Source organism: Orcinus orca, chromosome 11 (assembly GCF_937001465.1).
Source record: "Orcinus orca chromosome 11, mOrcOrc1.1, whole genome shotgun sequence".
Classification (NCBI taxonomy): domain Eukaryota; kingdom Metazoa; phylum Chordata; class Mammalia; order Artiodactyla; family Delphinidae; genus Orcinus; species Orcinus orca.
Window position 1 is genome coordinate 69,471,199 of NC_064569.1, and position 26,342 is coordinate 69,497,540.

Sequence of the window (26,342 nt, forward strand, 5' to 3'; positions counted from 1 at the left end):
CCAGTATAAAACAAAAACTAAATTTGAAAAAAGAAGAAATATAAATAATCACTCCATTTATAGACAACCCTATTAAAAGTAATGTTAGAGCTATATACAGTTTGATGAAATGATATCAGAAATTATTTTCCTTCAAGTTAAGCTACATATTAAAGATTGCTAAGGAAAATGCCTGAAGTTGTTAACAGGTGATGCTAACGAATACAGTGGCCTGGACTGCTCTAGCAGATTGGAACTATGTGAAACGTGGGTCCATTAATTCTAAATTTTATGATTTTTTTTCAAGAGAATCCATGAAAATTTGATTTTTTTTAATGTGAAATCTTGCCATATTAAACGCATAATAAATTAAATTTTTTAAGATGCTAAAGCCAAATATAATATTTCTGAATGCAGACACCACCCACAGTGCTCCAGACTGAGATCACCCTATAAATGAACAATAATGCATTGAGGAGATCCATAATAATGGATTAAGGAGATTAAAACTACCTGAAAAACTTTACTGAAACTTTATTGAATTCATTATCATATCTAAAAAAATAATATCTTAGTCAAAGAGACAGTAGCCAGCCACTGAAACACAGAAAAGTAGAAAGAAAGAAATGTGTCCTCAATACAGGTACTGCCCATCCCAAGAATCAATATATCAGATCTTGATATATTGGACTCTGTATTGCCCTGTAGCAGAGCAGTTGAGGACTTGGGGTCTTGCGCCAGACTCCATGTGTTTGAATCCCAGCTCTGCCACTTACTAGGTACTCAATCTTTCTGTGACACAGTATCTCTATTTGTAAAACAGGGATTATAACTGTATGTACCACACTGAAATGCTGTGAGAAAGTAATGGCTGAATAAATATTAGCTATTATTACTGTGGAGGTGAAGTATTAGATTACCAGAGACTGGTGCCAGAAACCATTCTTATCATTTAATCTTTGTGCTGATTTCATTCTCACAAAGCAATTGCTGATTATAATAGACTTGTGTAAAATGAAAGAATGCCTTGGTCTGAGGGTGTAAGAGCAGACACTGGGGTAGTTAGAGACCTTAGTATAAATTAAGAGATTGCTATTCTGATTAAAGTACTTTACTCTCGGTGAGTTCAGTTATCGTGAATTAAGTTGCCTAGGATTTGATTATATCTAGAACTAAGACATGATTATTTTTCTGGATCCTAAACCATGGTGAATTCACGAAGACAGACACCAACCAAAGAGAACTCTTGGCATCTAGGCAGTTGGAATGTTCTTTTTTTCACCGTGAGATTTTTCTTTCAGACTTTCTCTCTTAAAACTGTAATAAAAAAAATTATGTCTCTCTTACTCATTGTTTAATTCCCAATCTTTAGCACAATGTTTGACAAAAAGTCAATGTTCAATAAATATAAGCGATTGAATGAATGAATTTAAAATGAATCAACAATCGAAAAACAGATTTCTTTGCATCAGGTTTGTTGCCATTTACCTTGTTTCAATCGAAGTGTTACTTAGAGAATTACTTCTAGTTCATTGATGGTCCCTTTTAGTTGAGTTCCAAGTATTGAATATTGTGCTGTGTCTTTTACAATTGGAGCAGGAGTTGGAGAGTGGAAAATGAGAAGTGGAAGAAAGGAAAAGCAACTAGCTATTTGAGAGAACATCTTTCATTCATTTGAGGGTAAGGGATTGCAGGAATGATGTATGTACACAGTCAGTTCTGGACACAGCAGAGTAATGAATATCAGGTTTATCTTCCTGACATAAAAATCAACAAAATAGGATAAAATATATGGAACAACTCTTTTCAGGCTTTGGAAAAAACACAGCATATAACTATAATTCCTGAAAGAACGATAACTCCTGAGCTGAGTCCCACATTTACTCTGGTTTTCTGCCTGGGAACGTCTCAAACTGCTGCACAGGGATGAAGAGGCTCCAAAGAAGGCAGCAAACCTGCCGGCCAAAGAAAACAGCGATTCTATTTTGTTGCTGCTGAGGCTGCTGTATTCCATGGCACAGGGTAGCAGAGATGAGGGAGTTGCACAGAGGAGCCTCAGAAATCTGCATAGTGGCCCCTCCAGATATCTGACTAAACAAACACATGGCAATGATGTACAAGGCTTGACTCCACATACCAGGCAGAGAATAATTGTTGGGAGAATGAGAGCAGAACAGAGATTCTGGAAGTAGCCAGATGCTGGAAGAAATCGGATTTCCAAACTGCTAGAGTGAAGAATCTTCAGAAAGGCCACCCCTTGAGAATAAGAACTGTGCCTGAGAGCAGTGGTCCCTCCAATCTGGTCCTCAGAACAGCAGCCTTAGCATCACCTGGGAACTCGTTGGAAATGCTGATTCTCTGACACCAACCTGATCTACAAAATCAGGAACTCATCAGGTGGGATCCAGCACTCTGTGAATCAAAGAAAAATCCACAAGGAAATTAGAAAATGTTTTTAAATGAATGGTAATGAAAATACAACTTAATCAGAATTAGTGAAAAACAGCTAAAACCACGATCTGATAAGATTTATGTATTTAAATGTTTATATTTGAAAAAAAGAAGAGGTCTGAAATTAACGTCCTCAGCCTAACCTTAAAAAGAAAGAAAAGGAAGAATAATTTAAACCAAAAGTAAGTGAAAGGAAACAATAACGGTAAGACTGAAAATCAATAAAATAAAGAACAAATGATGGAAAAAATTAAGACCCAAAGTTGCTTTTTTGAAAAGTTGAATAAAAATGAAAAATATCTAACAAAATTGATCAAGAAAAAAGAAAAACACAAATAAGATCAACAATGAAAAAGAGAATGTTGCTGTAGAGCCTCCAAGCAATAAAACGATAATAAAGAAATATTATTGATACTAAAAAAGGTATATGAATAAGTCTGATAACTTAGATAATTTAGTAAAATTCATTGAAGGGCACTAATCACTAAAACAAGGAAAATTCAATCGGGTTGCATATACACATTTAAGAACAGTGAAATACTGAGGCAGCATCTCAAACTGGTATTGGGATCACGTTGTCAGAATTAGTAGACAACTTCCTATAATGATCATGATGAAAGACAATTATTGGGAAGTGTTGGTCTTAGCATTTATGTTCATTTAAACTGTTGGTTATCCATGCCTTAAATAGTCTGTGATACGCCCTCAGAATCTTGCAGACCCACATCAAAATACTTACAAATAAGCATATGTCATCTTCCATGATTAGTTTAGATAAAATTAGACTGGTGGAAAAAAAATAGAACATATAAATAGAAGTAGATTTGTTTAAAAATAAAAGAATTTCAAAATTTAAATTTCTCACCAGGCCAAAGTGTTTTCTCTGATAGATTCTAACCAAAGTTAAAACAATAGTACCAATCTTATACAAATTTTTCAGAAGATATAAGAGGGAAGATCACTCCCCACTTCATTTTATGAGACCAGAATAATCCCGATACCAAAATCAGTCAAGTATACTCCAAGAAAAGAAAAGCTACAGAACACTATCTCTCATGAAAAGATATGCAAAAATCCTTAACAAAGCACTAGCAAAACACATACAACAATATATAAAAAGGATAATATGACAAGACATAGCAAGGTTCATCCCAGTAACAAAATGTTGGTTTATTATTTTAAAAAATGAGTACAAATACTCATCACATTAATAGAAAGAAAGAGAAAAATTCATATGATATCTTAATAGATGTGGGAAAGTACTTGACAAAATTGAGCACCCATTCATGATAAAAACTTACAGCAAACTAGGAACAGCAGACACTCACCAAAAAGTACATAATGTTTGATTACCTTTATATGAAGATCAAAAATAGGCAAAATTAAGTGTTTACCTGTGATGTCACAGAAATTTACTGGGGATGTGTATGAGAAATTTTTCTGGTATGAAGGAAACAATCTTCATCTTTATTGGGTTTTGAATAACACAAGTTCAAACTTTTGTCAAAACTCATCAACCTTTACATTTAGGATCTATGCCTTTCACTGTATGTAAACTATACCTCAATTAAAAACAAGCCACAGGGCTTCCCTGGTGGTGCAGTGGTTGAAAGCCCGCCTACCGATGCAGGGGACACGGGTTCGTGCCCCGGTCCGGGAAGATCCCACATGCCGCGGAGCGGCTGGGCCCGTGAGCCATGGCCGCTGAGCCTGCGTGTCCGGAGCCTGTGCTCCGCAACGGGAGAGGCCACAACAGTGAAGAGGCCCGCGTACCGCAAAAAAAAAACAAGCCACAGGAGGACAAAAGTTATTTATTGGACTACCATTAAAACAAAAGAGGGAAAGAACTGGAATGATTTTTAAAAGATTAAAATATGTGAATACAAAGTAGAAAGTCAGGAGAAATAATAAATGAAGGGCTTCCCTAGTGGCACAGTGGTTAAGAATCTGCCTGCCGATGCAGGGGACATGGGTTCGAGCCCTGGTCTGGGAAGATCCCACATGCCGCGAAGCAACTAAGTCCGTGGGCCACAACTACTGAGCCCACATGCCACAACTACTGAAGTCCACACTCCTAGAGCTGTGCTCCGCAACAAGAGAAGCCACTGCGAGAAGCCCGCACACTGCAACGAAGAGTAGCCCCCACTTGCTTCAACCAGAGAAAAGCCCGCGCACAGCAACAAAGACCCAACACAACCAAAAACAATAAATAAATAAAATAAAATAAATAAATTTATAAAAAAAGAATAAATGGAAAGAGTGTGTGTAACTTATAATCAGATGCACAAGTTAAGATTTATTTAGTATGTATTACATACACATTTTGTGATATATGCATACCATCTTTTAGATAGTAATTATTTTTATTTTATAGATGATGATAGAGACCAGAGAATTTAAAGCCACAGGTAGAAAGTTATCAGAATAAGACTTATACCAGGAATTAGCAGAATGGTGGATCTTGAGGCTGAGTTCAGTACATAGACATTTCATTTTGTCCGCTTGGTATTGCAAAAGAGAAAATTGAAGTAAATATTTGCATTTAAAGATTGTGACATTTCCATAAAAATCTGAATTTCTGGAAAATACTGAAAATTGGAAGATTTGCCATGTTGGGCCTATGTTCCCACATGCAGAAAAATCATCTGAAGCTCAGTGTCAAGCAGATGGTCCCCTTAAACAGGACTTAAATAGGACATGTTACCTGCTTGTCTCTGTAAGCGTTTGAGTATGGATACCTAATTGATGACCACGTTTATCTGAATTCAGGTCCAGAGAAGACATAGGAAAAAAGGTGATATTGCACAGTGAAGGGGGGACAAAAGATCATATGAGTAAGGAGTCTATGATTTAGGAGCTAAGGGATTTGTGTTTACTAAAAGATAGCAACAAAACGTGATAATGCCCAAAGCAAGATATTATATAAGAGAAAAAGACAAAAAGCAGAGACCTGTCCAAAAGGAAAGTCCATTTTATAGTGACTAATACCCATTGGATGTTTTCCAGCTTGCTGTGGGGATGCTATACTGTAATAGAGAGACTCACAGAAGATAAATTAATTTCTCAAAATTGCTTGACTGATACTGAAGAATTACCTTCCTCTGGGATAAGAAGTGAGGTTAGACTCTGAGCACTCAGAACCAATGTGATTAAGAGCAGGAAGGTGGAGGAAATTTGTAACCCCCTTAGAGTATCTAGGTCTGTGTTCCCTCCTCTGTAAAATTAAAGCATAATATAAGACTGGTTTTTCCATAACGGACCTTTTCAGTTCCGACATTCTTTGGCTTCATGAATTAGGATGACATTGAAATATGGCCTAGTACCCCAACAGTGCTTGTCTGGTATTTTTATTCTATACATACTAGTGCCTCCACCCAGAGTACAAAGTGGGAAGGGTTCTTCTTTTCAGATCACTCACTACAACTCTCCACGGGTTGCAACCTCAATTAACTTCTTGATTCCTCTTTCATACTTTCTAATTTACTACCCCAGTTAAAACAATTCAATGCATCCAGATCCATTTAGGTTCTACATAACCCTTATAATAAGGAGTCTGAGTTTTTTTTTAAGTTTATTCATTTGTTTAATATGTGTAGCACACCTAAACCTGGAAAGGGAGGAAAACAAGGATAAGTTGTTGAATTAGAATCAACTTGAAAATAGAGTCCAATCTGACTTTTTACTAAATGTACTTTTAGGTTAAAAATATTAGCCTGTCTTTATTTGGCATAGTATTTTCTACAGCATGTTAACACAAGATTTGTTTTTGACTTGTGCTTGGATCCGGTATTAATATTACAAAGATTAGCTGTTGCTTTAGAAATGAAAGCTGTTCAGTCCTATCTAAGCTCTACTTAATAAGTCCCCTTATCCTTATTTAAACTCTCTATGGCTTTATTATTTTTTTAACCAACACAATGAGAATGATATCATTCTGCAAATCCTGCTTCATAGTATGCTATGTTACATGAAATCAAATTAACCTGGCACGTTGCCTGTCATAGAGTAGGGTTTCAATAAATTAATTTCAAGTTTAATCTTTAGATTGCTCTGAGGCCTGTGGTATTGGTTACGGTGGATGTTTCTAGACTCAGAATGCTATATTGTTGACTCTAGTCCTCTGCCTCTAACAACTTGCCCCTCCTTATTCTTTCTGTACACATTGGCTCACCACGTTGGAAACATCAACACAGTGCCTGTAGGACCACCATACTCCCACTCTTCCTTAATGATAACTTACAAAATGTCAATTGCAGTCAAAAATAACATTCAAGACTCTCTTGAAAGGAAGCATTCTCTTACACCATTTGGCTAAAAATCTCTCCAGAAGAGATTTACTTCCTGTGTTTCATTGTTCACAGTTTGGAGAATGAAAATGTCTTTGTGAGAGGTGAAGGAGAAATAGCCACCCTAAAACTATCAGGGAAGGGTGCTTAGAATTTCCCTAGTTCATTAATTCATCCAGTTAACAATATTTACTGAGTCCTTACTATGGAGAAGCATTGTTTTGTGTTCTGAGAATATAAGAAATAAGACCAAAAAACAAAAACATTCCTGCTTTTATTCACAAAAGACAAAAATAAGTGGACAAATAAAGACTATAGAGATTGAATGAAGTAGCAGTGGGATTTTAAAATTTTAAAATTTATATTTTAAAATAGTTATGTCAGTCAACCATTGCCACAAAAATGCTGCATAACAAACTACCCTAAAACTCAGTTACTTAAGACAAATAACTTAATTCTCTTCATATATCTGTGAGTTAGCCAGGGTGATTCTGCCTTCAGCTCAGGAAGCTCTGCTTCACACTGCAGTTTTGCAAGTTGGCTAGTTCGACTGTGCTTCACGTTTCTTCTCATTTGGGGACCACCCAGGAAAAGTTCTTCTTCTGGCAATGGCAGAAGAGGAAGAGGGAGAGCCAGAAGCTGCAAACTCATATTGAGTCTTTGTTTTCCTTATGTCTGCCAACATCCCATTAGCTAAAACAAGCCTCATGGCCAAAATCATGATCAAGAGTGGGGAAGTATATTCTACCCACTCTGGGGAGAGGCAGGGGATGAGTATTTGCTGAACAATAATGTAATTACAACATTCATTGACGATCTCTGAGGAGAAAGGTTGGCATGTTTAGGAAAAAGCCAGAAGACCAGTATGCTTGAAACAGACAGAAGGGGAGAGTGGTAGGATATGACAGCTGAGAGGGAGGCAGAGGCCCCCTCAGGGTAATATAGGCCACAGTCAGGAATTTGTTCTAAGTACAATAGGAAACCTTTAGGGGTTTTACACAGAGAGTAGTAAGAATTGATTTACATTAAAAAACAAAAAACTTCTCTGTGTGGTGACTACATTGAAAGGGACCGAGTCCGTTGGTAAGTATACTATTCACGTTACTCTTGCTGCAGCTCAGGCGGGTGATGATGCCTTAGACCTGCATGGTGATAGTAGGATGACGGCTTGGACCTGGATGGTGATAATGGAGTAAGGAAAAGTACTTGGGCTTGGAATCTATTTTGGTTGCAGACCTGCACCCTAGGGAGTTTCCACCCTTGGAAGCGGTAGGGGAGAGGGAAAAAAGTTGTAAACGGCTGCCAGCTATTTGATCTGTGCAACCCAGTGAATGATGGTGCTAGTAACTGAAATGGGGAGCACTAGGGGAAGATGATATTTTTAGAAAAGTGTTGGAAGGAATCAAAGGTTTTATTATGGGTGCTTGGGGCCGCACCATGACCACCAGAGGAAACCCTGTCACTCTGGAAACAGGAGCAAGCCCCGCTGAAGGCCCTTGTTGTGGACCTGGACATGGAGTGGTGGCAGCGGGACCTGCCATCTCGGGCCGGCAGAGGGTCAGGGGTGTGGACACGTCCTTTGTGAAGGGCGACAATGTCAACACCTGTGCGTCCCTGATGGTGCTCAGCTACCCTGAGCTTGAGGTCCTTCAGTAAGCCCCCTTCATCCTGCAGAACCAGGAGTCGCTCCCAGCACCCTCTTATTTGTCTTTACCATGCTGGGATGGAACTAACCAGAATATAAGCTCCACGATGGGTGGTAGGGACCATGCTGTCTTGCCCACTGGTTGTAGCCTTGGCACCTAGTACAATGCGGGGCTCACAGAAGACCCTCGAAGAGACACACAAATGAATGAGCAGTGTACCCACGATTCCTTTGGAGTCAACGACTCAGGGAGCATTGGCTAAAGAAGAGCTTGAGAAGGAACCTCTGCAGCTTCGGCGTTTCCCCCTCCCTGCTCCTCTGCTGGCTCCCAAAGCTGCCATCCTCCTGCCTCAGTGTCTCTGCACTTTGCTCAGAAGACCCTTTAGTCCAAATTCAGCAGAAATGTATTGATACCCAACTTACAGTTTGGTGACGAATAAAGGAGATCATGCGGAAAGCAATTTAGCATAACAGGGCTGGGGTAAGCCCTCAATTAAGCCACTGTTAATTCTGAGGATGACTTCTTGCTTTTCAAGACACAATTCACTTGTTCCCATCACTCTGTACCTTTCTCTAGCAGCAGAATTAACCACCCCTTCATCTCTGTCCTAGGCCTCTTTCTTAGGTGTGTGCTATTCCAGTACCTCTCACACTGTATTAAAGTTACTGGTTTAGGAGATACTTGCAGATCTTATGACCTATGTATGATTGGAGCAATCTCTCTATTGCAATAGTCCTCCTACCTTCCTTGCAATAATTGTTTTGAATAAAGTCTCTTCTTACCTCAAATAAAAAAAAGTTTTATTTTGGACAGTAAGGTTACCTAATGATCCTCCAAGTAGAGCTGCTGCGGATGTGATTGGATATGCAATCTGAGTAGTCAGAGATGAAAATTGAGGGGTTACTAGGGAATAGATAGGATCCACAGCATAAGATTTAACAAGATCAGCAGGGAAAGAATCTAAATTGAAAAAATAATAAGACCAAGGACCAAGACTAATAATATAAACCGTTATGTTCCAAGTTCAGCATCTAATATCTTCTTCAGATAAGGAAAAAATACAGTATTTCACTGAATCTGCTTCTGGTAAATGGTAGCTCAAGTACATTTGTTCTATTTTGTGTATTACAGGTGGTACAGAAATTTTCTTAGATTTTGTAACAACAAAAAAAAAAGCAGAAGCTTTTCTTTAAAAAAAAAACTCATTTTTTACTCTAAATAGTTACACTCTAATTTGTAAAACTAAGAAAAATAAAAGTTGAAAATTGTTAAGGACTTTTCCTGTAATGCTTTCATTTTGGTCTTACTCAAAAAGGAGGCTTATAAGGACAGTTACTTGAGCAATACACATAGCGGTGAGTGATTTCATGGACATATCGATATTTTTCTTTGACATGAGAAACAAGATTATAAGTGAGATCAGCAGTACCTACAATATGGAATATCCTTAGTTAAATATGGCAACCCGTTAACATGTGAATCCCAGGCAAAGCTTGTGTTATAATTGGAGTTTAAGTTGCAAAATACGCTTTGACTACAGAAATCCATCATCAATTTTTCCGAATTAATTACCTATACAGATGCAAGAGCAGAGACAGGAAGAGCCAAAGGGAAATGAGCTGGGAATTTATAGAGATTATGGGCAAAGCATGATTACACATAGATTGGAAAATTGGACATTTGGTTTACATTTACCTAACTCTCCAAGGACAGGATTATATGCATTTTGTGTGTAAGATAGTATATGTGGGTGTGGGTCTGTGCATGCATATAACTGTCTGTATGTCTAGAAAATGGACCTTAATTGAACAGAAAAATCAATTGAGTTTACAAAGAGATTGGCATCATTGTTTGTTCAGATGAATCACAGTCACAGTTCCAAACCAGAGACTCATTTAGAGGAATGGAGTAAATGTGCAAGTTATCCTAAGCACTCAACTGGTGAACGCACATGATCCCAGGGTGCTTTCTTAAATATCTTTAATGTTGACTTCCCCAGTCAGGGAGGAAAAGAATGACTAGAGCAAAGTCTCAGAAAACTGACTTAAAGTCTCATATCAAATATTAAGATTATGATAACAAAAGAGTTTTTAGTAATTGAAATTAAAGTAGAGATGTGGCTGAAAGGAATGTTACAAATGGAAACATGGAAAAACAAGTCAGAAATTTTAAATAATCAGCTTTTCAATTCAACCTAGTGAATATGTATTGAGCACTTACATTCTGTAAGCCTTGGAAGAAGAGGATATACAACGATGTGTGAGCATCCTTTCCTTCTAGAAGTTTACAGTTGTAGGGGAGGAAAAATAATTTTCCCTCTGCCTTTCTAGGTTCTTGGTTGAGACCACACCACCATTGCCACCATAGTAACTGATTAACAGTTAAAAACAGAGTTTAGGGTTTCCCTGGTGGTGCAGTGGTTAAGAATCTGCCTGCCAATGCAGGGGACACGGGTTCGAGCCCTTGTCTGGGAAGATCCCACATGCTGTGGAGCAACTAAGCCCGTGAGCCACAACTACTGAGCCCACATGCCACAAATACTGAAGCTCACGCATCTAGAGCCCGTGCTCCGCAACAAGAGGCGCCATCGCAATGAGAAGCCTGTGCACCGCGACAAAGAGTAGCCCCTGCTCGCCACCACTAGAGAAAGCCCATGTACAGCAACGAAGACCCAACGCAGCCAAAAATAAAAACAAACAAACAAACATAAAACAGAAGTTTAATACCAGGTACCCTTCCTGTATCCATGGGAGATACCCAGGAAAACTGAGTGGTTCCCCAAAATGGTCCAACCCACCACCTTAAACACCATCTTTAGCTAAAGACAAAAGAAAGATTTGGGGGAGGGGCTTGGGGAAGGCCTGTTAATGGGAGATGATCAGGCAAAGCACAGTAAACCAGGATATGATTGTTACAGAGTCCGAGCCTTCTCCACTGAGGTGAGTTTTCAGAGATTTAGTCATCCTTCTCTTCCAGGTGTAGTATAGTGAGGGAGATACCCTTTCAAACAGAGATTCCCCTTATTAACGTACAGGTCCCTTATAAAAGGGTAACTTCTACTCTGTTTTCAGAGCTTCTCTTGCCTTGGCTGTGTCTTAAAAATAACCAGCTCAAGTAATCAATATGCCAAAGAGGCATAATTTGGGGTGGCACATTCTGCTCCCCTTCAGTTTACCACAAACGGCTAGCAGAAACTGGGAAGAGTAGAAGTAGATTAAACTTTTAGGATTCAAACTTGGAAAGGTTCACCTTGAATAGGCCTAAAATAGAATCTTTTAAAAATTAAAGATAAGTCAGAAAGTGAGAGACAGAGCGGTCAAAGGGAAGAAGGAGGGCAGATTCCAGATGGTAGAAACACCACAGGGTAAGTTTTGGGGATTACGGTATAAAAAGATGGGCGCGTCCAGGAAGCTGTATATAAATGGGGTGATGAAGCCTCCAAAGGTACAGGAAGAAATCATCTGAAACTGAAGACACGCTATTTATCAAATAGTTTTTGAACTTTCCCATCTCCAAATTAAATATGTTTACAGACCACTCTTTCTAATTGCCAATCTTTCAGGCATCTCTGTTGATTTTTTTAAGTAATTAGCTAGCAAAAGTCTGATTTAAGTCACAGTAGAAGCTCAGAAATCTACCTACAGTAGAAATGTAACCTACAGGTACCCAGATAAACCTATTTAGATAGATAAAAAGATAAAACCTATTCAGAGTTAGCTGCTTCATGGTGACCGCAAGCTAGAAGGCCAACACGTGAAGGTTGTCCAAGGGTAATGTTCAAACTCTTCATTAGTATTTTAAGAGCTAAATAAAAATTAGAAGGCTTTTAGGCATAAAGGCTTTAGAATAAAGATATTTCACCCATCTCCATAGAAAGGTGCCTGAAATCCTGCATAAAAGGCATCATTGAGGTACTTCCTGAAATACGTTTAAAGGCAAATATCCACACGTAACTTACTGTCTCTTAAAACAAATTGTTTAATTGGCTTTTCTATAGCTCGAAGGCATTGGAGCTGAAAAGCAAAGGTGTAACAGATGTTTTTAAAAATACCATTTAGAGGTAAATAAAGTTTATCTATATCATAATTTTACCATAAAAGTTACACATCTTCTTTTTCTCCCAAAAGAAAAGGTAGTGTATAGCATCTATCTGATTTTCAATTATTTGACATTTGCTAACACATTTCCCCCAATTCTTTCAGGCTTATCATTTCTACATTGACAGCTAATGAAGTGATATATTTAAAACAACAAGAATTCCCACTATTAATTCTCCCCCTTTCTTTCTAATTAATTAAGAATAAATTTTGTCAACATTTCCCTGAGCTTCATGTATGAAAGAAGTCAGTTGAGAAAAATAGGACTCACACTTTCTTTTTACCATTAGGCTGCTATCACACATTTTAAAAGATTGTTTTTGTATTTGCATGTCAAAAGCTCATAAAACAACTAATTTAAATATCATGCAAAGAATATATAATTTCTTGACTTCTTCATTAAAGTGGCTTTGAAAGGATTCTGTCACAAAGATGCTCTGATCATGAGAAGAAAGCATAATGCTCAGAATTCTGATGTGATCAGTCAAGTGAAAATAAAAATCCTTTTAAACATCTATTGCGCCCCCTAGTGGCATAAAGGCAAAAATCGAGTACATATTTCAAATTTCTTTGCCGATTAATTACCCTTTACATATAAAACTTTCCTCAAGTGAGTTGTGTTCAATGCTGTGTAGTATGTAAGTCTGTAAAACAAACTAAAAGAAGTAAAAAATATCAGCCATTGTTAAATTCCTAAACATTAAGTTACATGAATGACTCCTTGCTATTTTAAATTATTATTACATGTTTGGAATTAGTCCCTCTTCTTAGGTGTAGGATAAAATGGAGAAGTCAATTCCGTAGACATATACCATATGATATAAATCAACTCTCTGTAGAAATCAATCCAGACTTCTTTTCTCGATTGTTACTATCTGGTTGATATGTTTAAGAAGTGAACAAGTCTCAGACACATTTACCTTCAAATATTCACATTTTTAACAGCACCATCTTTTCCAGTCATGCCATGTATCCTGAAATACTTAATGCAAGAAGAAAACTTCACTCCAAAAGACATTTTGAGCCATTTTCTTCTGAGAACCCGGGAGAGGGAATGAGTGTCATTGTAACTCATGAAATATGTGAAGATGTGGTCTTAAGAATGCGACTGGTGGACGGTGGTTATTTAAGATTGTCTCCGTTCCAGAAGTACAGTCTCATCTTTATCACTATCACAGGGGAAGAAATCTGACACAATGGCGAAAACCAGTGAAAAGGGGATTATAGACTGAATAGGATGGGGCAGCAAGAATGAATCTAAAGGAGCAGAGCGATGCAGACAGAAAACAAGGAAAGTATCGGAAAACAGCAATCAGTGATACAATAATACATATTTCTGCCTGCTAACAAATAAATTATAGTTGGGTTTTGTAAACATGAAATTGTCTTTCTAAGACACTCAACCATAAATCAGCATACATAATTCAGTCAACCTTTCAGTTACTTAAAATTGACTTTTCAATTTGTTAGGAAATAATACCCTATTGCTTAGAGCTACTAGTCTCTTTTCTTAAAATTGATTCTCTCTCCTTTCTCTAAATTATTTTGTTTAACCCAATATTATAACTGATTTTCTGCTTATCTTCCACTTGCTTTCTTTTTCTAGCATGTATTGTCTAAGACCTTATCAGTCCTGAAACCACAAAACACTTGTTCAAAAGTATGGGTTATCAGAAAAGAATCCTGACTCTTTAAGAACTTCTAAACCTAAAGAATTACTGATTTTAGGCATTCATCCTGGAGATTTTGATTATATTAGAAATAACAGATCTCATGCTTCACAAAATCAAAATGACAACTTCTTAGAGTCAGAGAATAAGAGGCAATGGGGAAAGAATGGTACTGGAAGTTCTTTTCCAGTATGCTCTGTATGGAATTGCTTTTGAATGACTCCTGCGTGCCGGAAATCTGGAGCAGCAGTGTCAATTAGGGAAGATGTCGCTGTTACTGGAGGTTCAGAAGTGGGGGAGAGGTGGGGGGGGACAAAGAAGAAAGGGAGGAGGAAGTGGGGAGTGGAGGGGAGGGATGGAAATGAAGGGCACATCCTGAAGAGATAATCCCTGTATACTCATGACATCATCCCCTGCATATATATATATATATATATACATATATATATATACACATAGGGAATGGTCAAAGCATCTCTCATAGTTCAGTCACTTCCAAACTCAGCTGGAGGCAAGAGGAAGCACTAGAGAGCCCCCTTCAGCCTGTCTCTGACGTTTATGGACTGGGCTTGCTAGAAGGCTCAAGAAGATGATGGCAGGAATGAAAATCCAACTGGTGTGCATGATACTCCTGGCTTTCAGCTCCTGGAGTCTGTGCTCAGGTAAGCTCAGCTGCATTTCACAACTCCCTGAAGTGATTTCTTTTTCCATTTTTACTGTGTGTTGCCACTTAACGTTAATGTATCTAGGGAGAAGAGTTTCTCCCTTATTCTGGATTTCCTTTTTAGTGATAGAAGCTGGATACTTTCTTTCTCTGTTTTATGATTACAAGAACTGAAAGATTTCTTTTTCCTTTTTAAATCTGCAAGGTAATAAAAGGGATTTCAATGAAACACTTCATTTCCCCTTTGCAATGTAACCACTAGAAAAAAAACATGTGAAACAAATCAAGCTGGTCACTCTCTAATGAGAAGTACAGGAGTGGTGACTGTCAAAGTGCAAACCCATAATTAAAACTGATTGCATTTGAAATGTTTTATCTCTTCCTCATTCATTCTCTTAGGACATGGTGGCTTCTCCCTCTCAAATATTATTTTCTTAATTGTGTGTATGTTAAGATAACAAAGTGAAAATTGATGTTTAATGAATAAATGAATAAAGCATTATTTGTAGAAAATTATTTCTAGAAAAATACACAAAATACCAAGCTCTTTTAAGAATACATTTTATATAACTTTTCTGTGTGACAAATAGATGTATTATTAATTTAACTATTTTTTTGCATGTCATTTAAGTTGATAAAGAATGTAACTGGAAAATTTTATATTGATAAAAATTATTTCCCTGTAGAGTATTTTGCATGTGATAATTAAGATGAAACCATACTTTGTCAAATATCTATCAATAGGTCACCTTGAAAATAAGATTTAAACTTAAAAGAATAATATGAAATATTATAGTGATTGCCATATGCTCTAATTAATGTTGGAAAATAATTGAATGATCACATCAAGGTGAAAAAAAACAAGGGATAAATGCAGCAAAAATATTTAGCCTGTTTTATACTGTTATATCATAAATATGACACTGAAATGTTTAATTCAAACTCCTGCTATGATTTTATGAATTAACTCAGTATAGTGTTCTATAACTTTATTTCTATTACCTTATAGTAATTTCTAAATTTTTCTTCTCTGTGAAATATTCATTATTGGAAACTGGAAAGAGTATTCTAAAAAAACATCAGAAATCCATTTTCCACACTCTTGTACATGTATTGATGGACAACTCCACTTTTGCTTAAACAATTTCCTTAATAGCCTGTGAAAAAATTGCTAAGTACACGTGATTCTAAATCCTTGTTTAAAGTAGAGAAACAAATCTTTCAAAGTGTGTTTTGTAAAATAGCATCTCAAATTAAACAAATCTCAGTGTCTTTCTTATTCTAAAATTATCAGCAAGCAATTTCCTTTGTTTTTATCTTGAAAAAATGTCTTATACATACCTTTTCATTATGTTGTTTTTAAAATATCAATACATATATATTCTGTATATGTAAACTATTTCCAGTAAAAATTATCCAGCATTTTTGATTAAATCTTTATTTTATCATATAATCAGGTTTTTTTTTTAAATAATGAGATTCAGTGATTAAACAACTCCAAATCATCAATAGCTCTCCTGGCATAAAATCCTGTGTTTATTTTCTTAAAAGTGCTTCTATTATTCTATTCTGTTAGCCTAAAGTAAAACTATAATTGTTTTTTTCCAAATGTTATTCTAAGGAGAATGAATACATAGCAAAGACAATAAACTTCTAAGACAAAGTTTTTTGAGGCTAATCTTAAATCTCTAGGTTATAATATAATTACATGATACATGATTATACAGTAAACATGTGGTTTTGATTTTACTCAGATTCAGAAGAGGAAATGAAAGCGTTAAAAGCAGATTTATTGACCAATATGCATACATCAAAGGTAACTTTTTCTTTTTTTTTAAACCAAGGACTGAAAAACATATGAACTCTCATTATAAACATGGTGTCCTTTTCCTATAGTAATAACTTCCCATTGAGACTGAAAAGTTCATTGGGAGGCATTTCCTTTATGGGGAAACTTTTCCCTAAGTTCAAAGGACTTAAGGGTGTTGATGTGACAGGGAAAGAAGCTGTATTGATACTGTATAGTGTATCAATCACTATACTGCAAATTTAATTAAGTAGTCACATATTATTTATGTGGACATGCAAATGTATTTTTAAAGCTCCTCTTTCCATTCCAGTCATATTGTGTATGATGAAAGGTATATTGGCCTCAAGATAAATACATAAATGAAAATTAAGTGATATTTTTGCCTTTCTTGTACTATTGGGGAGAGTGAAGTGGAGTTCCTAAATTAAGAATTAAAGTTCACGAAACCCATGAAAGAAATGTGGTAGAGAGTAAAGAGCAATAGACTGGCAAACAGAAGCCTTGAGATCTAATCCCACAGCTGTGACTTATGAACTATTTGATCTTAAGCAAGGGGATTAGTTAACATTGCTTGCCTTTGTTTCCTCATTTTTAAACGTTGGGGTTGGAGTTTATGATCTCCTAGACATTTACATTAAGTCCACACCTGGATTTAAATTCTCCTCATAACAGAAGTGTTATTGGTACCTGCTTATTGTTTTTATTGAATCAGGTGAAACTTTGTACTGGACCTTATTATTCCTCTCTTGGGGTCTTGAAAGCAAGGTTTTTAGATTCCAGACTGTACCTAGGAATAAAACTCAATGAGAATATACCCAATTACCACACTACCACACAATCTTGATTTACTCGGAGTGAGTTAATCAGTGTGTATCTAAATGTAGAGTTGGAGAACAGGGTTCCCAACCAAAAGATGTTTCTCAAAGAAGAACATATCTTGAGGTGAGGCAGTCACCCGGTGCAATCACTGTTGTAATGCTGAGGATTCCACAGGCGCTGTGGGAAGAAAGTAAACGCTCAGGACTCCTCCTGCCTCTTCCCTAATTGGATGAGCATGTTCCAGGTGCAACAACCCCTAGCATAGAAGTAGAATTGTGTTCAACAGTGGGTGTGAAGGGGTAATAGCCATTTCTGTGTTTGTATGAGAATGTGGGTCACTGTTATCTCAGAGCTAACAAAGACGTTTTCTACTATGGTCCTTAAAAGGCATTTGGGAAAAATTTAAGTACCTATATATTTCCACAATTGCCCAGATCTACAAAAGTTGAACACATTGAAACCAAATTCTACCATAATTTGGTGGGTTTCCTATCAAGAATGATCAAATTTCATTTAGTCATTAAAACTCAGTGAACAAATACATTTAACCTTAAGATAATTGATCCTTTGTTTAATACTCAATCAGAATAGCAATGGCTATAATCGCTTCAACTCATAAATAGGAAGACAAGTGAAGTTAATAGTCTGTTTTGAAACATGGAACAGATTAGTATGCCTTAGTGTCTTGGTAGAGATTTTACCTCTATGATTTCAAGTTTATGTAGATAAATAAAGGTCCTAAATAATCTCCAAAATGTGATATGGTGTGGGGATTGCCAGCTACTTTGCAAAAATGTGTGAGTAGAGGTTATGATTCCTTCCCTGGCCAAGATGCCGCAAGGGAAAAACAATTTCAGTATATGAAGTGGTTTAGTTTTATTCTTAAGAGAAATACGTAGCCAAAGTATAGACAGAATAACATATACTGCTTTCATTCAGTCATGGGATATATCTCTAAAACAGATCATGGAAGAAAAATTGAATCCCATTGCCTCCTTTTTTACTTGAAATAAGTAAAATACAGACTATGATGAGGAAGCACCCAGAAGCATAATTATCCCAATTTTGCTGCTAGGATGGGAACATAAAGCTCATTTCTTATTTTTTATAAAACTACTATCACTTATTTCTCTGTGATTCAATTAGTTTTTGGTGTGTGTAGTGTTCTATGCAAATGAAAAGTCTAAACTTTTGACCATTTTAACCAATATACTGTATCTAAAATTTTGAAAGAATAGTATTTGATATTGGTATAACTCCATTATTAAAAGCTTCAGAAAGCTTCAGTTATCTTCTTTCCACTCTAAAGGTAATTTCAATTTTTAAAGTAAAATTATTTAGACATTGAAATACTAATGTAGAAATACTCTTAAGCAACAGAAAGCCAAGAGAGATTCCAAAGCTTGAAGAGAAGGGGAAGATAAAGAAATTAGTTCTCACAATACAATTCTCTTTATTACCAGTGGTAGTGCTTTGGTATAGTTTTATTAAGAAAGAGAACTTTGAAGAAAAGAATATGTTTTCTTTAGGCTCTCAAAAAGCTGCTGGAATGATGTAATTTTCTGTGATCAAATTCAATGCCTTGAATACAGTAAGAGTTTAATAAATATTTATGTACTAACAATAAGAATCTAGGATTTATTACTAGCCCTTACCTTTTGTATTCAGCTGTAAGAACTTCAGGGCTCCACCACAGATGACTTTATTTTTACTTAGGTGAAATACTTGAATTCACCATGAATTCACCAATTCACCAATTCAAATGCTTGTAATACATTTGATTTCAGTGTATTATAGATAGTGACCACTAGTAATATAGATTAGGTCCCATTTAATTAAGGAAACCAAAATTTGACCAGGATCTTATTCAGTATTAGGAGTTTAATCAAATAATGCTAAGTAAGAACCACAAATATTCTTGTTTTCCTCATTTTAAAAGCAAGAGAAGACAATATTCTAAATTTCTTATCTATAGGCTTAGGTCTATTATAGACATTTATGTAAAATAATTTAATAAATAAGAATGTTTATTGTTAAAGAAAATTATTCATGACACTTGTTAAAGGTAGCAAGGAAGACTTTATTCAAGAGGAACTATGGTTTTGCAAAGATCAGGCTTAACTCCAAGCACAACAAGGACAAGTGTGGACTTACAGCCAAGGAACCGAGTTGGGGTGGATCATTGTATGGAAAATTACTGAGGAAACTCTAAATCTAGGAGGATTCTTGCTAGACAACTCAATAGAATCCTAGGATGATCAGGTATCAATGGTGAGGCATTTTTGCTAACTTGACTCAGAAGGATTCTTGCTAAAACTGGACTAAGTAGACCAAGGACAGAGCCCAAGGTTGGGACCTCGTCAAGAAGAGGGCTCAGAGGATCCTAACTCAGATTTCATCAAAGACAGAGTCTTTGTCATTTTCTTGAGTGAACTATTTAAACCTTATAAGAAATGTTCTTAAATACATGTCTATTTAGACATCCTATGGTCAAAAGTGCCCTCTCTGCGGTGCTTCCAAAGTATGACAGGGGCTAAGGTGATATTAAATAGTATACTAGTGAGTGATGCAGTGACTGTTTTAACTGGCAGAAGAGAACAAAATGCTTTACTCAGTTTCCTCATCCAAAAAAATAATCAGACAACACAAGTCCTGACAGATACTTTATGAATAAAGCATTATATGGTCAATTAGTTTGGGGAGCATTGGATATTATGTTAGCACCGTTGAAACGTTACAATGAATATTTGCAAGTAAAAAGCTCAAGAAGCCTTTAAATTTCCTTTAAACTTCCTTTAAACTCAAGTTTTCCAATTCTCTTGACAGTGGAACTCCTTTTTAAAAACAGTGAGTACAGAGCTAGTGTTCTAAGGAAAACACTCAATCAGATGATCTCTAAAGAGCTTTCCGAATGTAAAATTGTACTATCCCATTAATTGACAAGACATAAGGTGTTGCTGCCACACAGTGGAGCATGCTGCCTCTAAGTTTCCCATAGCAGAAAAATTCAAGAACAGGCTGATAATCACATTCGAGGGGCATAGTTGAATGTACTTCCAAACTGTTTGAAAACATTATAGTGAATATTTTTGTACTCACAGATTTGCATGTCCCTAAGGTAAAGTCTTAATCAAAGGGTATGCACATTTACAATTTTTATACATATTGCCAAAACACCTTTCAAGAAATTATACCAATATATACTCAGACCAACAAATATTTAGAAGAGAAAGTGTCTGTTTCTCCATATCCTCATAAGTACATCAAGTGTACTTGTACTTTTTAGGGTCTTCTGATCTGATAGTAGCCAAGTTGAACATCATTCCACATATTTCTGTTGCATATTTCTTCTTTGATAGCGATTCTGTGACTTGTCTGCTCATATTATTTATCTGAGGTTTAACACTTTTTAAGTGTTTTTTTGTTCTTGTTTTGTTTTGTTTGTTTGTTTTTTAATTGGGGCATTCACCAGTTTCTTTTGGAAGAGCTCCACCTCTGTTAGGTATATTAACATTTTGTGGCAGCTTTTACAGTATGTCTTGCTTTTGATTTTAGTTCAGGCTGTTAATTTTTAAGAGATAATTTACACATTTATGTATTTAAAATTATCTTTTCCTTTATGGATTCTGGTTTGGATATTTGCTTAACAATATTTTTCCAAATTTATAAAATAAATTCTATATATTTACATATTTTTATTTTTACTCATATTTAACCCATCTGGATATTGTTAGACTATAATATGTCAATAAAAGTTATAACTAGATCTAAATCCAGATTTCCCCATAGCCAACTGTCCCAAGGACTTCAAATGCAAACTTTGCTATAACGCTCTTCAATCATATTTACTTGGATCAAATTTTGGACATTATATTCTCTTTTGTTGAGTTTTATATTTATGCTTGTTCTATTAATTCACTCTTTGATTACTGCAGCTTTAAGATACATTTTAATATCTGGTAGAGTAAGTCCTTCCTCATTATCTTTTTATTTTTCTAAGTCTTCTTAGTTCTCACATATTCATACTTCCAAATTAACTTCATAATTGTTTTGCTACACTCCCTCCTCTAAACTTCCAGTCTCCCCATATTTTCCAAATTGGAACTTTGATTTGGAATTGCATTGCATTTGGAGAATAATTCAGAGAGAATTGACACCAATAAAATTGATACTAATATTTTTGAATCTTCTCATCACAGCTTTGTGGTCATTCAAAAAAGCTTTTTTTTATGTTCTTTAGAAAAAATTTATGCTTTTCTTCATCTATGCCCTTTGAGATGCTTGTTAAGTTTTATAAGTTATTTCACACTTAGTTTCTCCAAAAATTGGCAAATGAGAAAGTTGTTAATTATGGTAATAATGGTTTCAGACGAGATCTTATTAGAAAAGGATATTTTAGAAAATATTATAATTTTCAAATAAATAAATTGATCATCTGTGATGCTACCTGTGACAACTATTAATGTGTGGAATAGATTCGTGGTCTCACACTACTGTAATTATCCAAATCTATTAGTATCACCTTGGCCGCTGTTCCATTAGACACTAAACTGAAGTGTAATAAGGAGAGAGTGGTATTTTTAATATTTTCACCTGTGATATATACAGATATATTTATGTATTTCTACTTACTGTAATTTCTATTTTCTTTCTTGCTTTGCTCATGTATGTGTGTTTTTATGTGTATTAACTTTATTGCATTTGGCAAATAGAGGATATGAAGTATCGACACTATTCAACTTTGTGATATGAAGTTACTAATTAATAACAGTGTTTTTATTTGGCTAGACTAACAATTAGGTCTTAAAAGGTAATGGCTTAGCACAATAGAAATTTATTTCTAACTCTTACAACACAAATTTTAATTGCATTTACTATTTCTTTCTACATTTCAGATCAGTAAAGCAAGTGTTCCCTCTTGGAAAATGAGCCTGCTGAATGTGTGCAGTCTTATAAATAACCAGAACAGCCAAGCCGAGGAAACAGGAGAGTTTCCTGAAGAGGAGCTTATTACAAGAAGGAAATTTCCAACTACCTTAGATGGCTTTAGCTTGGAAGCAATGCTGACAATATACCAGCTCCGAAAAATCTGTCACAGCAGGGCCTTTCAACACTGGGAGGTAAACAAAAACAAAATACGAATATGATTGTGGTTATACTAGTTAACTCTCATTTGTACTGATTTTTTTAATCCTGATCATTATCATAACAGGAAGACTTACAAATATTAAGGAAGAATAAACCATGTGTTGAGGTTAACATTCCTTCAGATCTTCAAAGTGTCCTGCAAATATTTGGAGTTTAGCAAAATATCTTTTCTTTGGTCTTAAAAGGGGGATCTGTCTTAGGGCAGATTTGGTACATATGCTTTTATTGTGGATGGCATGGTTAGGCAGTTTTTGGTGGTGGTGGTGGCATGCCTAAGAAATTTAGGAAACTCAAAATGTTTTCTTAGAAACACATAAGTCATGTGTGTTTATTTATAAACAAACACAGAACACAAAAGGTTCCAGTTTTATTTGAATATATTAGGCAAATAAAACCAGAATGATAAGGATATATGCATATTTCTATTTTAATTGAATGTGTGGATTGTGGATTTCAATCATCCTTAGAAGCTAAACGAGGTCCACTATGGCTAGTACAGCCCAATTTCATTATCCAGAACTACCACAAAGGACTGGATGAATCAGTTCTATTAAATACTACACTGGTGACTCACCACCTTTGTTTTGGAAATTTTTGGAAGAGAAAAGAGAAACGAAAATGCTTTAAGAAAAAATAAGAAGAAAATTTAAAAATTTTCCCGACAAGGGAAATATTTCTTTCAGATTAACCCCTAAGAGAAATTTACTTCATGTTTCATATTCTGGGCTTATACCAACACTGGGGATCTGAGGGTCTGAGGATGCCTTTCCTGCTAATATAACAATCTCTATAACACACTGTCCCAGAGATACCCTGTGGAAAAGAGGAAATGAAATGCAGAGAACTTCTAGTGTTTATTCTAACTTGTAAACAAAATGATATTTTCCAGATTAAAAAAAAAAATCTAGTTTTAATTTTTCTTGCTGGACTGTTTATCCCTTAATTCCAATTCCAGCTAAATGATTTTCTCTTTAAAATATTACATCAATAAAACTTGAAAAATACTAATTTTAACATAGGGAAATATCAATTATGTGCTGTTTATCCAGGGAAAAAAAAAACCCTCAATAAACTATAATACAGACAAATCAGGTGCACATAAGATTAAAACTTTTGCTATTTTAAATGTTGAGTGATTTAAAATAAAATGATAGTATTATTCAGAGTGTAGTACAATTACAGACTATGTGCACAGAGAAACAAAAGATTAAGAAACTAGATTGTCTGACAGTAGCTGTTTTTCCTTCTATGAAATTGAACAGCTGTGGGTTGAAATAAAGTACTTGTGATACGATTCAATGCATACGGGTTATGATTAAAAACTTACTCTCCTGTCAGTATTAGTTATAGTCACCCCAAAGTTTAGAAGATATTCACAGATATGAATACAGTTCTTACCTTGAGCGTTGATTTTTAAAAAAATTTTGTGTAAATCGTGTGCAAAACTCTGGAAAGAGTTCCTAAATATTTTTTGCCAGTGGAACATTTGAATCAGAACAGTACTATCAGAAAAAGTGTTTGGAACTAATTTTAGAATGCAGCATATTTGATGAGGTATTAGACAAGATTCTACATAGAGATTAACTCCCTTGAGTTTTTGAATGTGAACTTGCTTTTAATGATTAACTATTAAACAGCACAATCTAAAGATCTTTACCATTTAAACAGAGCTTTCACATATGTTAATTTCTACAACAGCTGAACAAGTAAGCAGAACAAGCATTCCTCTCTCTTTGACTGAGAAATAGATCTTTAGAATGGCTTTCAAGTCAAATCAGTAATTAACTTAATTGAATATAAAATTCTATTGACCTTTGAGGCCAAACCTGGTTTACTAGATTCAAAACTTTGTATTTGTTGTGATTTATGATATATTTCCATCTTTTGGTCTACCATAAATTAAAGAAAAATACTCAGAATTATATTAAGTGTGTTCCTTCATTTGGAGGTATTAATATATGGCCTTGACAAATATAGAAAGCAAATTTTAAAGGCTGGCCTGATGAACTAAGAGCACAGAACAGAGAATCAGAAAAATCATGTTCTCATCCTGTCTCAGCCACTTGATAGCCACCTGTTCTTGGGCAAAACATTTAATTGTTGTGAACCGCATACATCTCATCCACATATATCTTACTGTCTGAATAGCAAATGAGATAAAAGGTAGACAAATACTCTGAAATGGAAGACTTTATGCATGTATGTTTCATTCATATTCGGTCTATCTTGCAGTTGATTCAGGAAGAGGTTCTTGATACTGGAAATGACAGAAATGAAAAAGAAGAAGTTATAAAGAGAAAAATTCCTTACATTCTGAAACGGCAGCTGTATGAGAATAAACCCAGAAGACCCTACATTCTCAAAAGAGGTTCTTACTACTACTGAGAGGATATTTTATTTACATGTGATTGTGATTTACCATCCTTTAATTAAATATCAAATTATATTTGTGTGGAAATATGACAGAACACAATTATTTTGTCTCTGCTACAATTGTGGTTTATTAGATGTGATTTTTCTGCATTAATATAAATTGGACTAAATGTTTTCAAATAAATCTAGGTCTTGAGCATGATGTGTTGTATATAACTGGAGTAGATATTAATTAAGTCATATGTAGAATGTTTTGTCATTTTGCAAAGCACTTAATGGGTTGTTGAAACAGTCAAAATGTTTGACATTCTAAACCAAATTATAAGAGATTAGAACAGAGTCGTATGGCAAAGTCTAGCTTACATGTCATTAACCCAAAACAAAATAATAGCACGTGTTTTATTATCTGACTGAATGTTTTATCGAATTAAAAGAAATACGTGCTCTCTTCCAAGACTTACTCATGAATCTCTCAGATATGGGGAAGGTAATAGTAGTAAAATAGGACCATCTTCAAAGAATGTTTAATGAATTATTGTTAATTCTGCTTATCTTAATGAATGATCTTCAACTGAATTTGTTTTTCTGTTAAATAAACTTAATAGCTAACAAAAAAAACAACAAGCCATCAGAACCATGTTTCTTTGCAGATTTACTATCATTAGAAGAGTTACCCTTTATTGACATTTTTCCCTCACATCCAGTAAATGATAGCTTTATTTTTAACCTCACTGAGGAATTTATGTGACTAATATTTTTCCCACTTAGGAGACCATTTCTGAGGCAAAAGGCACATTTGAAATAACTCCTCATGAATTTCCTTAAACACTGTACTTACAGTCTCATAAGCCCTCACAGCCCTTACACCCCACCATGAGCAGTGGCCTCCTAGACTCCTGCTCTGACAGGGGGCCTAGGAGGACCTCTCTTTACAGGTTGCATCCTAGTCCCATAGTCATCTATGAAGGAAGATATCAGGATTTGACTTATTCTGGAATTAAGGAGTTTTGAGAACTCTATGGCCTTTAGATGAGATCGCCCCCTCCCCTAGGCTAAACCCCACTTGGTAGGATTTAAGTGTAGCTCACCAATCTCTGAGTTTTTCTGATAAAACCATGACTTCTCACAACTACCTCCCTACCATCTTTTATAGTCCTAACAGCTTCAACATTAAATAGGGCTCAAGGGCTTCCCTGGTGGCGCAGTGGTTGGGAGTCCGCCTGCCGATGCAGGGGACGCGGGTTCGTGCCCCGGTCCGGGAAGATCCCACGTGCCGCGAAGCGGCTGGGCCCGTGAGCCATGGCCGCTGAGCCTGCGTGTCCAGAGCCTGTGCTCCGCGGCGGGAGAGGCCACGGCAGTGAGAGGCCCACATACTGCAAAAAAAAAAAAAAAATAGTGC

At 35.7% G+C, this 26,342-nt stretch overlaps 1 protein-coding gene across 2 annotated transcripts in view; it reads left to right on the forward strand.

Annotated features, from left to right (window-relative positions):
- Positions 1 to 25,577, forward strand: part of NTS (neurotensin) — a 71,561-nt gene extending 45,984 nt beyond the window's left edge. The window contains exons 2-5 of one of the 2 annotated variants that reach the window (XM_049694279.1): positions 14,589 to 14,791; positions 16,548 to 16,609; positions 22,318 to 22,542; positions 24,803 to 25,577. In XM_049694279.1, coding sequence (XP_049550236.1) covers positions 14,719 to 14,791; positions 16,548 to 16,609; positions 22,318 to 22,542; positions 24,803 to 24,955 — 513 coding nt within the window. In that variant the 5' untranslated portion in view covers positions 14,589 to 14,718 and the 3' untranslated portion in view covers positions 24,956 to 25,577. The remainder of the gene's footprint in view (positions 1 to 14,588; positions 14,792 to 16,547; positions 16,610 to 22,317; positions 22,543 to 24,802) is intronic. The other variant, XM_004280610.3, reaches the window with a different exon arrangement.
- The last annotated feature ends 765 nt before the right edge of the window (positions 25,578 to 26,342 follow it).